General features: G+C 35.8%; 1 protein-coding gene across 2 annotated transcripts; it reads left to right on the forward strand.

Moving 5' to 3' along the window:
* Positions 1–410: 410 nt before the first annotated feature.
* Positions 411–9,748, forward strand: LOC143302996 (omega-amidase NIT2-A-like). 2 transcript variants are annotated; one of them, XR_013058920.1, is made up of 5 exons: positions 411–550; positions 5,204–5,388; positions 5,781–5,949; positions 6,224–6,457; positions 8,262–9,748. XR_013058920.1 is itself a non-coding variant. In XM_076620506.1 (4 exons), the coding sequence occupies exons 2-4, from the start codon at positions 5,305–5,307 to the stop codon at positions 6,355–6,357; spliced, it is 387 nt and encodes a 128-aa protein (XP_076476621.1). In that variant the 5' UTR covers positions 411–550; positions 5,204–5,304; the 3' UTR covers positions 6,358–8,073. The 2 variants fall into 2 exon arrangements, 1 of the variants encoding a protein (XP_076476621.1); XM_076620506.1 differs by lacking the exon at positions 8,262–9,748 and having other exon boundaries at positions 6,224–8,073.
* Positions 9,749–13,192: the final 3,444 nt, after the last annotated feature.

The following is a 13,192-nucleotide window of genomic DNA, read 5'->3' on the forward strand; positions in this document are numbered from 1 at the left end:
GCATCCATCTCGCACAAACTTTTTAACACCCAAATCTGTCGTGCACTATTGCATAAGCAGAGCCGTGGCTGATTTGCAAATGATTTGCCACATTATCCAGCGTCACTCGTCTATTCCATAGAGCATAAGTTCATGAGCACGTTCAATGTTGTCATCGTGGATGTGGACGGGCGTCCAGCTGTTTTTTCATAACACTTGTGCGATCTTCTTTGAACTTTTGTGCCCATTCAAACACACTTCGTGACAAAACACTTTCTCCATAATGTGCATTAAATCTTTGATAAATATAGGCATCAAACATAACCTCCGACCACAAGAAACGAATCACAGCATCCTGCACTGTTTTCCTGCAAATCACCATTGCAAAGCGCCATTACTCGCGCAACGGTCACAAACGAATTGACGTAACACAATGTAACCTACGCAGCAGCACTGAACAGATATTGACGTCATACGAAGAGTGCAGATGGATCAATACGGTCGACAGAAGTTTTAACTATCTGGAGTGCGGATAAATTTTTACCGAGAGTCGTATAGGAATCTATAATCTGTAAGTACACCTTTGGCTGAATGGAAATTTCTCTTACATATAGTCAAAAATGCAGAAACAGTGTATTGAATTGGAAAGTGATAAAAAATAAGTGAAGTTTCGAGGTTGCATGTGATTGCATGAGTACACAGGACGTTTTTAGCGAATAAAAAATAATTTTGAAAGACACGAGACTTATCTTGTATTTTATGCACTCTCTGTGTCCGAATTTCCAGAAGCTCTCTATCTTATGAAGTGTTTTAGATTAGCCGGAAAATTTTGTATGTACATACAAGAAGTATACGATCTAAGTGGAATATTCCATTATTCTCTTGATACAACAGAAACGAAATTTACAGAACTTCTCAGAAAGTTGGTTTATTATTACCAAATTAATAGAATTAATATACGTTTATCATCTTTACATACCTAAGTTGTGGAGGTTTATCGTGCGTAAAAAATTAGTGTCGTTTCAAAGTTACATTTCGTACATTTTAAGCCTATAATTTGTAACGTACAAAACAATGTAAATTTGAGCTGTTTCTTATCTCCACAATAAGAAAATCCAACTTTACGTTTTTTACACAATGATATTTATGGAACAGTAATATCATATTATTGCATCGCTTGGAGAATGAAGTCAAGGTACGATGTGACCCTAGTGTAAACGCTGGGATACCCAGCTGTGCCGCACTTATAAGCATAAGACACAATACCTATTAAATACGAGGTTAATTCATGTTGTATCAGCAGTGGTCCGCCGCGGTCAGCCTGAAAGGATCGTTAAATTTTTAATCAAAGATACTGAAATATATCGATCGAATTGTATTGAAATTATACTTATATACAGTAATAATCTTCTATTGACTTGTGTATTGAAATGCTCCAATTTATAATGTACATGTTATATGTATTTTGAGCAAAACTAAGATTAGAAGGAAATTAGATTAAATACCATAATGAGGTGTGAGAAGTGGGCAAAACTATTGAATTGTGTTTATCTATTATTTCTAATGTTTAAGACGTCGATTTGATGTTAATTCGAATTGACGTGTCTTCAGATACCGTATAGTTTGTAGTAACTCTGTAACTTAATTACCGTACAAGAATCCTCTCCACCCTGAGCATGTTCGGCGCATATTATACCATCAGTGATATCAGGTGCATTAGGAAATTTGGAATAAGCTATTTTGCATTCGGCGTTCTTAATCACTGGCATTTGTACTTCCATTAATGCATTACGTCGTGGTCGTCCTACGAAGAAAATAAGAAAGATATTTAAGACTGGAACTGTTTAATTTTATTATAAAATTGATATCAATTACTATATCTTAATGCTCCCTATCCAGCAACAAGGGGGTTATAGCCGACAAAGTTGCTCTTTCGTAGGGGCTCTTTCGTACAAATGGGATATACGTACCCTGAAAAATAAAAAAATAAATGAAAATGCAGGAAACGAATGACCAAAAGTATGAGAAAGAATTGTACACGCTTTATGACACAATATATGTGTACAGTAAGAAATTTCAGGATATGATACTTCAGTAATACTCAATAGCATATATATATATATTTGAGGACTTACTCGAAAATGGCACCTCCTCCACCAATCTAAGAATGGCAATATTATGATTGTGTATGCTTTCTATTCCATCCATATGTGCACAATGTGCTGCGGTCAAAACATGCCTAGCCGTTATCAGGGAACCTCCGCACTTCCATAGTGGTTTGTCTGGGTTTCGGGGATTACGAAAACCTAATGCAGCGATCCATGGCCAAGCGCCTAAAATGCAATAGTCATAGTTGTGAATATACATAATTTTTTCTCACATAATGAGTAACAACGATTATTATCTATTCGATATTCGATCATACAGCAGACGATAAGTACATACGTACAAATACTCTGAAATAGAGATTTGATAAAGACAGAAATTAAATTTTTATTCCACTGGAATAGAAATTATTAAATAATTCTATATAATTTCTATTTGAACTATACTGAACTATAAAGTTCAAACGTGTAATTTCTGCCCTAACAGTTTTTGATCTCTATCCATATTATTACTCCTATATCAATTTTTTATTTCAAGCAAAAAGATACTCTTCCTAACATGGAGTAGAAGAAAGAAATAATTCAAGTTAATAAGTAAAGTTACTACCGATAAAATCATAGCATTATTATTTAGTCTAATTGAAATGTACATTGATGTGCTGTTTAATGCCTTTAAAGTTCATTCTTTGCAGTAAATGGCTTATTATTAATCGGAAAGAAAGACATAAAACGTACCAAGTTCAGCTGGTTTACCATCGACCACCCTGGTATGAGAGACGTTGCTAAAACTACAGTATGGTGGTCGCCAAGCCTTATACTTATACACAGTTTTTATTAAAATTTCTCTCTTCTCTTTGTTTGGATCGTCCGGACAGCAAACGATCGTAACATTGCCCTGGTATCTGCACACTGATCGTCTATAAAAATCGGTGGCTGTACGGTACTGTATCTGCCATATTTCTTGCAGAGGTTTACATTTTCTGTAGTCAAGGCACCTGCCTTCTTGATTGTTCGGTGTGGTACATTCTGGATCAAACAATTTTAAAACATTTATACAGTTCAAAGATGCGTAAGAAAGCGACACCGATTACTCAACTTTCGAAGTAAAAAGCCGATCAAGTCCACCGGATTGCCCTACAGACACGTATTAATCCGTAAGAGTTAGTCATCATGTTGATAATAATTATCTAAAGAAACTTTTCACGTGAAAATATAAAATTTTAATTGATTAGATATTGTGTTAGCCATACTTAAGAAAGAAAATGAAAATGAATGAAATGAAAGAAAAGGACTACCTTCAACCTCATTTTTTAAATAAACACTTTGTCAGTTTTGCGGTAAATAACTTCTTAGGAATTCAGGACAGTTTTTAGTGAATCATTTTGTTTCGACCGTTCGCGGAGAGACGCGATCGCGGGATAGCACGTCAACGAGAGTTGTAAGTTCCCGTTACGATTAAATAATCGACACCACGAACTGATCGATCCCCTTATTTCGATTATGATAATAAGGGTAGTTCAATGAAATTCCACAGAATTAACACAAATAAATTAATGTTTATTTCAACAACTTATTAACTAGAAAGATATAAATGGAACAAAAAAAATGTAACTGCGTTTTGGTTGATAAGTAATGCGCGACATACCACATGTGTTGACGGTTCGACTTCTCGAAAAGTTCTGAACGCCTTTCGATTTTTTTCGTTTTTTCTGGAAGGCGACCCCCGCTACGTTCGGATCACGCCACATTCTTTTACGCGAGGTAAAATACGGGCCACGAGTCGACGTTTCTGGAAGTCGCCCTGCTTAATGAACCATGCGCTTGCCACTATAATGTTTGTTTGCCGGGCAGACGCGACGATCCGTCTGCGACATTATAGTGCCGCGATCGATAGTTAAGAATATGACCTATGGTAAGCCGCATGGCGTAACATTCTCCCCCCGTTGAGAGGGTACCGATCAAACTAGCGAGGTGTGGTTGAAGTTCCCATCTTATTTCGTCTCGGTGGCTAGTTGTTCGGGTTTCTCGAGATCGGGTTGAATTGGCAGTGGGACAAGCCTTTTGACGCCCCGATCCAAAATGCTCTTTGCCGTCTGAACTGTAGCTGTCCGGATGACACCATCGGCGCCTGGATGAACCTTGATAACTCGGCCCAGAGGCCAATGCATGGAGGGAACGTTGTCCTCTCTGAGGATGACGATTGTGCCCTTTTGGATGCTGTGTCCACCCTTGCTCCATTTATTGCGGTTGGTTAGCTCGTTCAAATACTCCTTATGCCAGCGGTTCCAAAAATGTTGTTTAAGCTGTTGGATATGCTGCCATTTGGAGAGTCGGTTCGATGGAATGTCCCTGAAATCTCGATCACGTAAGCACATTAATGAATCGCCAATGAGGAAATGTCCGGGAGTGAGGGCTAGGAGATCATTTGGATCGGTGGAGATAGAAGTTAGCGGGCGGGAATTGAGGACTGCTTCTATTTCTATGATAAGAGTATTACGGTGTTAAGCTCATATGTTTCTGTTTCTCCACTCGCGCTGCGCCATAATATCCTTTGATATTTCCGATCCTCTGGTCGTACGAGGAATTGCCGATACATTTTCTCGATGTCGCCAGTGAGTACGTACTGATGAGCGCGGAATCTAATTAATATACAAAATAAATTGTGAATTGAGTCGAGAATATAGGATTTCCCCATTTTCATGATTATCGTGATTTTTGTATAAATATATTTTTTAAGATACTAATAATTAGGTACTTATAAATTAGTATTATCAATTATTTTGCATTTATAATTCCGCCTCTAGTATAAGTGTTAATTGAAAACTAACTTTATGTTTCAAAAAGTACTAGCAAAGTCGTTGAGTAACAAGCCACTGATGCTAACACAAATAGCATTGTCGTAATTAAGTATTTCTAAATATTCATTTTTCATTTTGAACCTGTAGAAACAATTTATTATATATACTATTAGCTAAGTAATTGCATATTTAATTAAGTCGAAATATAAAACTTAGTTATTTTGATAATTTAGAAAATAAAAAACTGACAAACATTTCAATTTAATTTATGGTTGGAACAAAAGACAGTTATTTTTCATTAATTGAAATATTGCAATGCAGAGTACTTTCCAAAATACGCCGAGAGTATTCCTGATGGTGAAACGAGCGTTGCTTCATCGAATGCAGCTAAAGAAAACAACATCTATGTAGTTGGTGGTACGATGCCTGAAATAGAGGGCGATAAATTGTACAATACCTGTACTATTTGGGGTCCCGATGGAACTTTGATAGCAAGACACCGAAAGGTAAGTAATATATTCCTTTATGGCTTTGAAGTTGAAAATATTGGGGTGAAGAAAGTGACTCTATCTAGGAATAATTTAGGAATATACATATGTACATACGTATACTATAACCAATTCTATAATTTACGGTTTATAAAATACGTTATGATACGGGAAACGCCCATTTTTGTTGTAATGTGTTTGTTGTTGTATAAATTTTTCACATACGAAAATACTTATTTTTTCTCCTTTTTAAACATTATTAAATGATAAGATTTTTTAATAAAAGAAAGTGATAAAAACGCTGTCAGTTATTAAATAAAAAATAATTAAAGTTTAGGAGTTGGTAACTTTGATATTAAATTACAAAAGTTGCAGCAATAGAATTAGCTACCACATTTTTATGTTATTAGGTACATCTATTCGACATCGACATTCTTAATAAGATTACTTTTCGAGAGAGTGATTCACTCAGTCCTGGTAACTCCCTAACGACGTTCGATGTGAAGGGCTGCAAAATAGGTATTGGCATTTGCTATGATATTAGATTCGAGGAAATGGCACGCATTTATCGGAACAAAGGTACAGTAACTTAACCGATCAATACTTAACTAGCAAAAAATTAAATATCTTTCTTAAATATATTCTATATAAAATTAATATAATCTGTAACTCTGTATAAAAAGAAGCTTAATTTAAAAAACCAGTATATTTGCTGAAAATGAAACAAATAAAAGAATTAAAAGCACAATAAGAGGACTGTCCCCGCATATTCAGAAATGATGGAATGTGAACCGTGCAACTACGAAGATAATTGGTATTCGGTGGCTTCATATTTCCTGCTTCTCTGGGTTAGGTTGCCAAATGCTGATATATCCAGCGGCATTCAATATGACCACTGGACCATTGCACTGGTCTTTACTTCAGCGTTCCAGAGCGAATGATAATCAATTATACGTTGCCTGCATATCACCGGCTCGTGTTCCTTAAGCAAGTTACGTCGCATGGGGACATACACAGTTGACCAATCCCTGGGGAAAGATTCTTTACGATTTGGAAACTCAAGAGAATATGGCAGTCACCGATATCGGTAATTTACAGCTTAAAATTAAAAGCGAGAGATCCATGATGTAATTAATTTTTAGTCTCGTTAATTTATCGATTTAGCCATCTTCCTCTGTATTTGTTGAATTTATTAGTAAGCATTACTTATTACTTCGTATGTTTCTTTTTTCTATCAGATGTAAAAGTTGTTGAGGAAGTAAGGGCTCAGATACCTACATTTTCTCAGAGACGTACAGATTTGTACGACACTGTCTGTAAGAAGGAGTAACTCTACACTAAAAGAGAAAATGTTTTTTTATAATATTTCTACTACCATATCCTTTTTTTGTGAATTATTACTAATTTCTTATCATTTGTACTAAATGAATGACTCAATTAAGAAAACCAAAACGTTATAAATAATAATCTGTATATCTTGTGTATCAACATGTAATTGGATATTATAATAATATAGGAATGCTATAATAATATAGGATAATAATATAGGAGAATAATAATATAGAAAAAAATACATGCTTTTAAACACCTTTAATATCGATCACATAAATTGTTATAATTCACAATGATTACGCATACATAAAACACCCCTTGATAGTAAAATTTACGATCAGAAGGCAATTACGTATCGTTTAACAACATTTAATTTATAACACCTTTTAAACATTTAGACAGATTAACACATAACACTTCTTATATATAAACATCAATTCGAAGTTATCAGCTTGGAGAAATTGGTCGATTAATACCTGTAGATTGTCTGTCTCGATGAAAGACTTAAAGAGAGCAAAAACATGATAATGCCGCTAATATAATATTCCTTCTTTCTTGTATCTGTCTGCCTCTCAGGTCGTTTTACTAATTACAATAAGTAATTTCGACTTCTTTGCGCTCTCTTTTAACGTATTCGAGACCGAAAGAAATTCATATCAGTCAGTAGGCAAGGGTATAATATACATATTTTATATATAACTTATGTAGTAATGTATATATCATGTTAATTTCATATTTTTTTCAATATAGAATATTGAATATTTCAATATATTATATATATATATATATATAACTGTACATAATACATTATAGAATAACATAGTATATAATTTTATATTTTAAAAATATGAGGCATACTATTTAAGATTGTCATCGATTTAAAATCAAAGTATGAAAAGGATACCCTGGAGAGAGTAAAACACAGAATCATTCCAACTAAACATTCAGATCGTACCGACACCTAGGTATCGTCTTACAATTAAATCTCGGTCTCGAATGGATTAAAATGAAATACATACTTGCAGCTTCAACATCTTCAATATCGAGGAGATTCAAACTTTACAAATAAATGTAAATTGCGATGTAAAACAAAGCGATGTAAAAATGGAAAAAGGAGGAAAGAAGGAACAGGGAAGCAAAGAGAAGAAACGAATTTTTCATTTTCTCTTGCCAGGAATATAAGATGCTAAGTAATCTTCCTAAGTAATCTCCTCCAGCTTTTTCTAGTTTGATCAATAATTATTAGTACATGTTAGGAAAACAAATACAATTTTTGTTCTCAAGCGAGGTATAATTTAAATTTTGTATGTACACAAAAATGTTAAATATCTGTAATAAACATGGTATAATCAATTTTTTTACATAAAATTATATTGTATAGGCTATTGTTATTTAAACATTTTAAATTGGATGAAGAAAAAAAATGACGCAAATAAAACGTAGGACATTTTAATTAAAGAGACTAATATAGAGATTTATCTACTTAACTGTGATTAAATCATCTCCACTTAACGCTCTACCTCTTCTATTAATTATGCTTCGTTAAACTATGATTACAGAGTGTTTCTTCGACCAATCGCGGGGAGACGTAATCGCAAGGAGAGACGTCAACGGGGGTCGTAAATCCCCGTTACGATTATAACAATCGACACCACGAGTTGATCGATCCCCTGATTTCCGTTGAGATAATAAGGGTGATTGAGGTTGTATAACCCTGTGATTCACAGAATTATAAATTATATGTTTCCAGCACTTAGATTACACTGACGGAGAGAAATAAGTAATTAACAACTTGTCGCACGAAGCTAAGATAGATATGTGCGTTAGAGCAGGGCTCTTATAAGTGGATTCAGTGTATTAGTGGACGTAGCACTATGAGATATTTAGGAGAGGAAATGTATGCTCGACAATACCGAGACCGACTCTCGCGTTATGCTTAGACTGCCCCGCTGGGCATTAGCGTATACTTAGTAGTTGACTTTTGAACGATGTAGAAGAAGTGAAGTTGAGTGACGATGCTGTGTCGGAGGAAAGCTAAGGATGGGTGTGTCTAGCGCACGGGACCATCGGATTTGTTGGTGCCGATGTTAGTTAAGAGAGTGAGGGAAACAGGTTTCGCTGTTAATTGGTTAACCGAAGGGTCTTAACCGCCCTCGAGAGAAAGTGGTTAGTGGGAGGAAAGTTGCAGCGCACGTGAGAAAACTAACTTTCCCTTGTCCCGCCGTAGTAGACAATAGTCTTTAGAAATTCTTCGGACACAGATGTTTGTTTGTTTTGAAGGACCTTAGCAGGCAAGTGACTCGGGTTTATGACGGGTGCTTAAGGATATTGAGGGTACGCCGTACGGAAAGGCGGACATCTGGTGTCCGTCTGGCCCGCGGTGTGTGACCTGGGCCAGGCAGAGAGGCCCGGCGTAACACAGAGGATGGGTTTTTTGATAAAATGACATTCTGACAAATATATATAGATCGATATATATAGATATAGATAGACAAATATATAGATTTTTACAACAGTAGTTATGAATGAACAGTAGTTATTGTATCAATTCCGTTCTTCAGAAGCTTCATTTGTGAAAAGACAATTGACCAGAATATGGATTCACTGTAGTTATAGCTATAGGATTTCAATCTAGTTGACAGACTTGCTTTACGTAGAGAATATCTGTCTCTTGTTCTACCTTATCGCGATTCTCTCCTCATCTTATACGCTTTGTCGAGCAAAGTAATATTGGCATATATCTCGGTTCTGGTTACAATCATTAGTTTCCGCCTAAACGGTTAGAATCACATAGCTCGCGCTCTACTCTCGTTTATTCAACATTCAGGCCATATGGTCGCATGCGACGAGTTTTATGTTAATTCCGACCGATTACAATACCTTTCTTTCGTTTACAAGGAACGACGAGACTGGCAGTTGCGTGATTTCCAATGCAAAAGCCGCGATATCTGCACGATAACCTAACCTCAACCGATTTTGTTGTACTATTCTTATGTGGACTTCGTTTGTACCACTTTCGTAACAAAAATAGAATACGTAGAACACAGCATTCCGTTATGCGATATTGTCGATTCCTAACATCCGAAAAATCAGAGATAATTATTTCCCTACAGTTGTACATTTGTGTGAAAAATTACGAACGTAAAGTTGTTTGGTGCATGCACAGTCCTCCCCTCCCCTGCATTTGCGTGGACATGCTAGAAAGATTCACTTTTCCACGGTGAAACTGTATGTATTATAATTTCATTTTTACAAAGGTCGAACATCCTACTATGCATAAATTTAATATTAATATAAGCAGGTTTCGTGTTAAGTATTACATCTGACGTATAAGCACACGTGTGTACGAGCCTTGGTTTTAAATGTCTTATAGTAGACACCGAAAAGATTATTCAATTGGATATCTGACTCAACATCAATATTTTACTAGGAGATAACATGTTAAGAACACGTTGGTGGATGACATGGGAGATGATGAATGAAGACATACTTCTGTGAGATGCATAAAATAGTAGTCAGAACGTATTTTGGCGCTTGGGGACAGCAACAGCTTTTTTTTTTTATTTATTTGTTGGAATACAATCAATTCTCGCGTTGAGAATTTTCAGTAATTTTTCTGGCGTGGCGCAGTGACATGGCTGTTTATTTACAATAAGTTAATACTTATTATAGATAGGTATAATTTATAAGTATTATAAGTAAGTGGATATACTTAATTTGGATAATTAAATGAATCTAACATTTAGGTCTAGCGGGTAGTGCCTCTTCAGCCTGCGAATCTGGTCCGTCGTATCGAGTAGTCCAGTGATTAGGGGGTTTCGGTGTTTCTTGACTCTTTTGCTATATCTGCCGCTATATTTTGCTATTTCCTCTTTGACTGTAGGTATCTTGAGGTCGCGATGGATGGTTTCGTTGGTAACATACCAAGGTGCGTCTATTAAGGCTCTTAGCGTTTTCGATTGGAATCGTTGTAGTATTTCGATGTTGGAGTTACTTGCTGTTCCCCATCGCTTCCTATATCCCTATATTCCGTACTTGCTTCGCTTGGTACTTTTATAATTTTCGCAATTACAATAAAAAATTTAATTCTTAACAGATTAAAGATTTAACCTCTTGCTTTATAGTGTACAATAATTTTTTTTTTCTTTCTTTTGTATAGGTTATGTGATCCATAGTTTGAGTAAGTAGTACATATATATATATATATATATATATATATATATATATATATATATATATATATATATATATATATATATATATATATATTTACGTGACAAGCTTTCATTTCAATCTATATTTAAGATTAATATTTTATCAGTTTCTGTTCGTAACAACATCGAAGTAGTCAATAAGTTTGAAGAGTATAATTAAGGAAGTTATGAAGCAAGAGGTTAAGAACAAATTCTTAAAGAGGTTATGTACAACTCAGTAGTACTGCTTTACATTACTTTGCGAATTACTTTTCAAGCATAAAAATAGTTTAACAGCCACTTATAGTTACTTCCTTACCATTATATTCATTAAATTCGTTTGATTTTGTAAACAAAATAACCACGCTGACCAGTCTCTTATTTAAAATAGAATTATTTTGTCATATATCCAACAGTTTACTTTCTCTTCGTAAATATTATTAATAATTTTATCAATTTCGTATACTTCCATCCTTCGTATAAGTGACAATGAATCAGAAGAGTTTCATAGCAATATTGAACAACATACAGTCAACTACAACACCATTAGATACATCCACCATACAGTCAACTACAACACCATTAGATAACAGCAATACAATAGATTATAATTTTCTACGTGTCATTGATTCATCGTCATCATTTTCCATTTTTTTAGCATATGTAAAAACGTATCTGACGTAATCTTACCTCGCTCTTTGAGTACAAAAATCCATTCAAATGAAACAAAGGGAAAATAAATAAGAAAACAAACACTCACATACGAATCTTCATTACATAACTGTATGTACTCCTCGAGGTATAATTACTCAGACACGTTACAGCGTACCTTCTTCGTTCCCTGATGGCTGATGTTGATCGTTGACGTTTATAATGAAAGAATTTCGTCAACGGCGCCATCTGGATCCCTGTTGAAAAATTAAAATAGCCGCAACAGCACCATTAAGCTCATCGCCCAGAGTAGCGTTTGTTCATGAGTCGTGGAGGAATTATTATCATCAACGACATAAATTTTACCAGTTCCGGTAATGTTCTTTATATGGTCCAGGCATTCGAAATCGCAACATCGCTTTCCAAGACGGAATTTCTTGCATGTCTGTAGTAAAAAGAAATCGAATCTGGTCCGTCGTATCGAGTAGTCCAGTGATTAGCGGGTTTCGGTGTTTCTTGACTCTTTTGCTATATCTGTCGCTATATTTTGCTATTTCCTCTTTGACTGTAGATATCTTGAGGTCGCGATGGATGGTTTCGTTGGTAACATACCAAGGTGCGTCTATTAAGGCTCTTAGCGTTTTCGATTGGAATCGTTGTAGTATTTCGATGTTGGAGTTACTTGGACAGCAACAGCTGGTGATACTGTCATACACCTCCATTTATAAACTTTCGAAAATCGATGTGACCTTCAAACTTTAGTGTATTCTGTTTCACAGCACAAAATGTTTCCGAAACGTACGTTTATTGTTACAATGAACTTGACTAATGGCTCTGAAATACTATCCTTGAAAAAACAATGGGGGAATTGGAGCAAAAAAAAGAAGGAAATAAACAAAGACCTTGTTGGTTCGTAAAAATAAAATATGCTACAGGAAAAACTTTTTCCAACGGATTGAGATGCGACAAGCTTTAAAAGCTATGACGCGAATCGAGCGTTTGTCTACAAGAGCGCATTTTCGGTGGATATATATGTCGGAATGACATTGGGGATAGGGTTGTCGGTGTTTGAGGAGTCTTCATTGAAGGTAGCCATCGTTGCGGTGTAACGAAGATACGATTTATTGACACAGGTATGAATAACACAGGTTTGACAATCTACCACGGCGGTGAGACGTCCGCGACACTAGTGACAGTGGTCTCCGGTTCAATAACGAATCCGCGGCCAACGGGATGACAGATGGGCGTTCTCGCTGAATCTAAGTCTGACTCGTAAAAATAATTGCTGAGCGTAAAGACGTTACTCTTTGGTCGCCGGGAGCGCGTAAAAGAATGCCCGTCCCGTCCCGATGATGCCACAGAGGAAAACTATAATGGGGTGTGTCTAAGGACACGAGATCATCGGATTCGTCGAGGAAAGCCTTCGTTTAGGAAGTAAGAGAAATTGACGTTGCTGCTAATTGGTCAATCTCCATATCGGTGGTTAGAAAAAGATGCTAGCCGCCCTCGAGGGAAAGTTGCTAGTGGGAGACGCCGCTCGTTGAAAAATATGTCTCCCCTATCTTCCCGTAGTTGGGACAAAGACTGTTTGTCTGTTTGAAGGACTTTAGTTAACTAAACCTTAAGATTTATAACGGGCCCTCGGG

The sequence above is a fragment of the Bombus vancouverensis genome, chromosome 8, assembly GCF_051014615.1.
Source record: "Bombus vancouverensis nearcticus chromosome 8, iyBomVanc1_principal, whole genome shotgun sequence".
NCBI lineage: Eukaryota > Metazoa > Arthropoda > Insecta > Hymenoptera > Apidae > Bombus > Bombus vancouverensis.

Bases quoted from the DNA above. Each gene is read 5' to 3' on its own strand.
- LOC143302996 (XM_076620506.1), top strand. From the start codon at position 5,305: ATGCCTGAAATAGAGGGCGATAAATTGTACAATACCTGTACTATTTGG. The intron at 5,389-5,780 runs GTAAGTAATATA...TTATGTTATTAG, and splicing joins TGATAGCAAGACACCGAAAG to GTACATCTATTCGACATCGA. The intron at 5,950-6,223 runs GTACAGTAACTT...TCTCTGGGTTAG, and splicing joins ACGCATTTATCGGAACAAAG to GTTGCCAAATGCTGATATAT.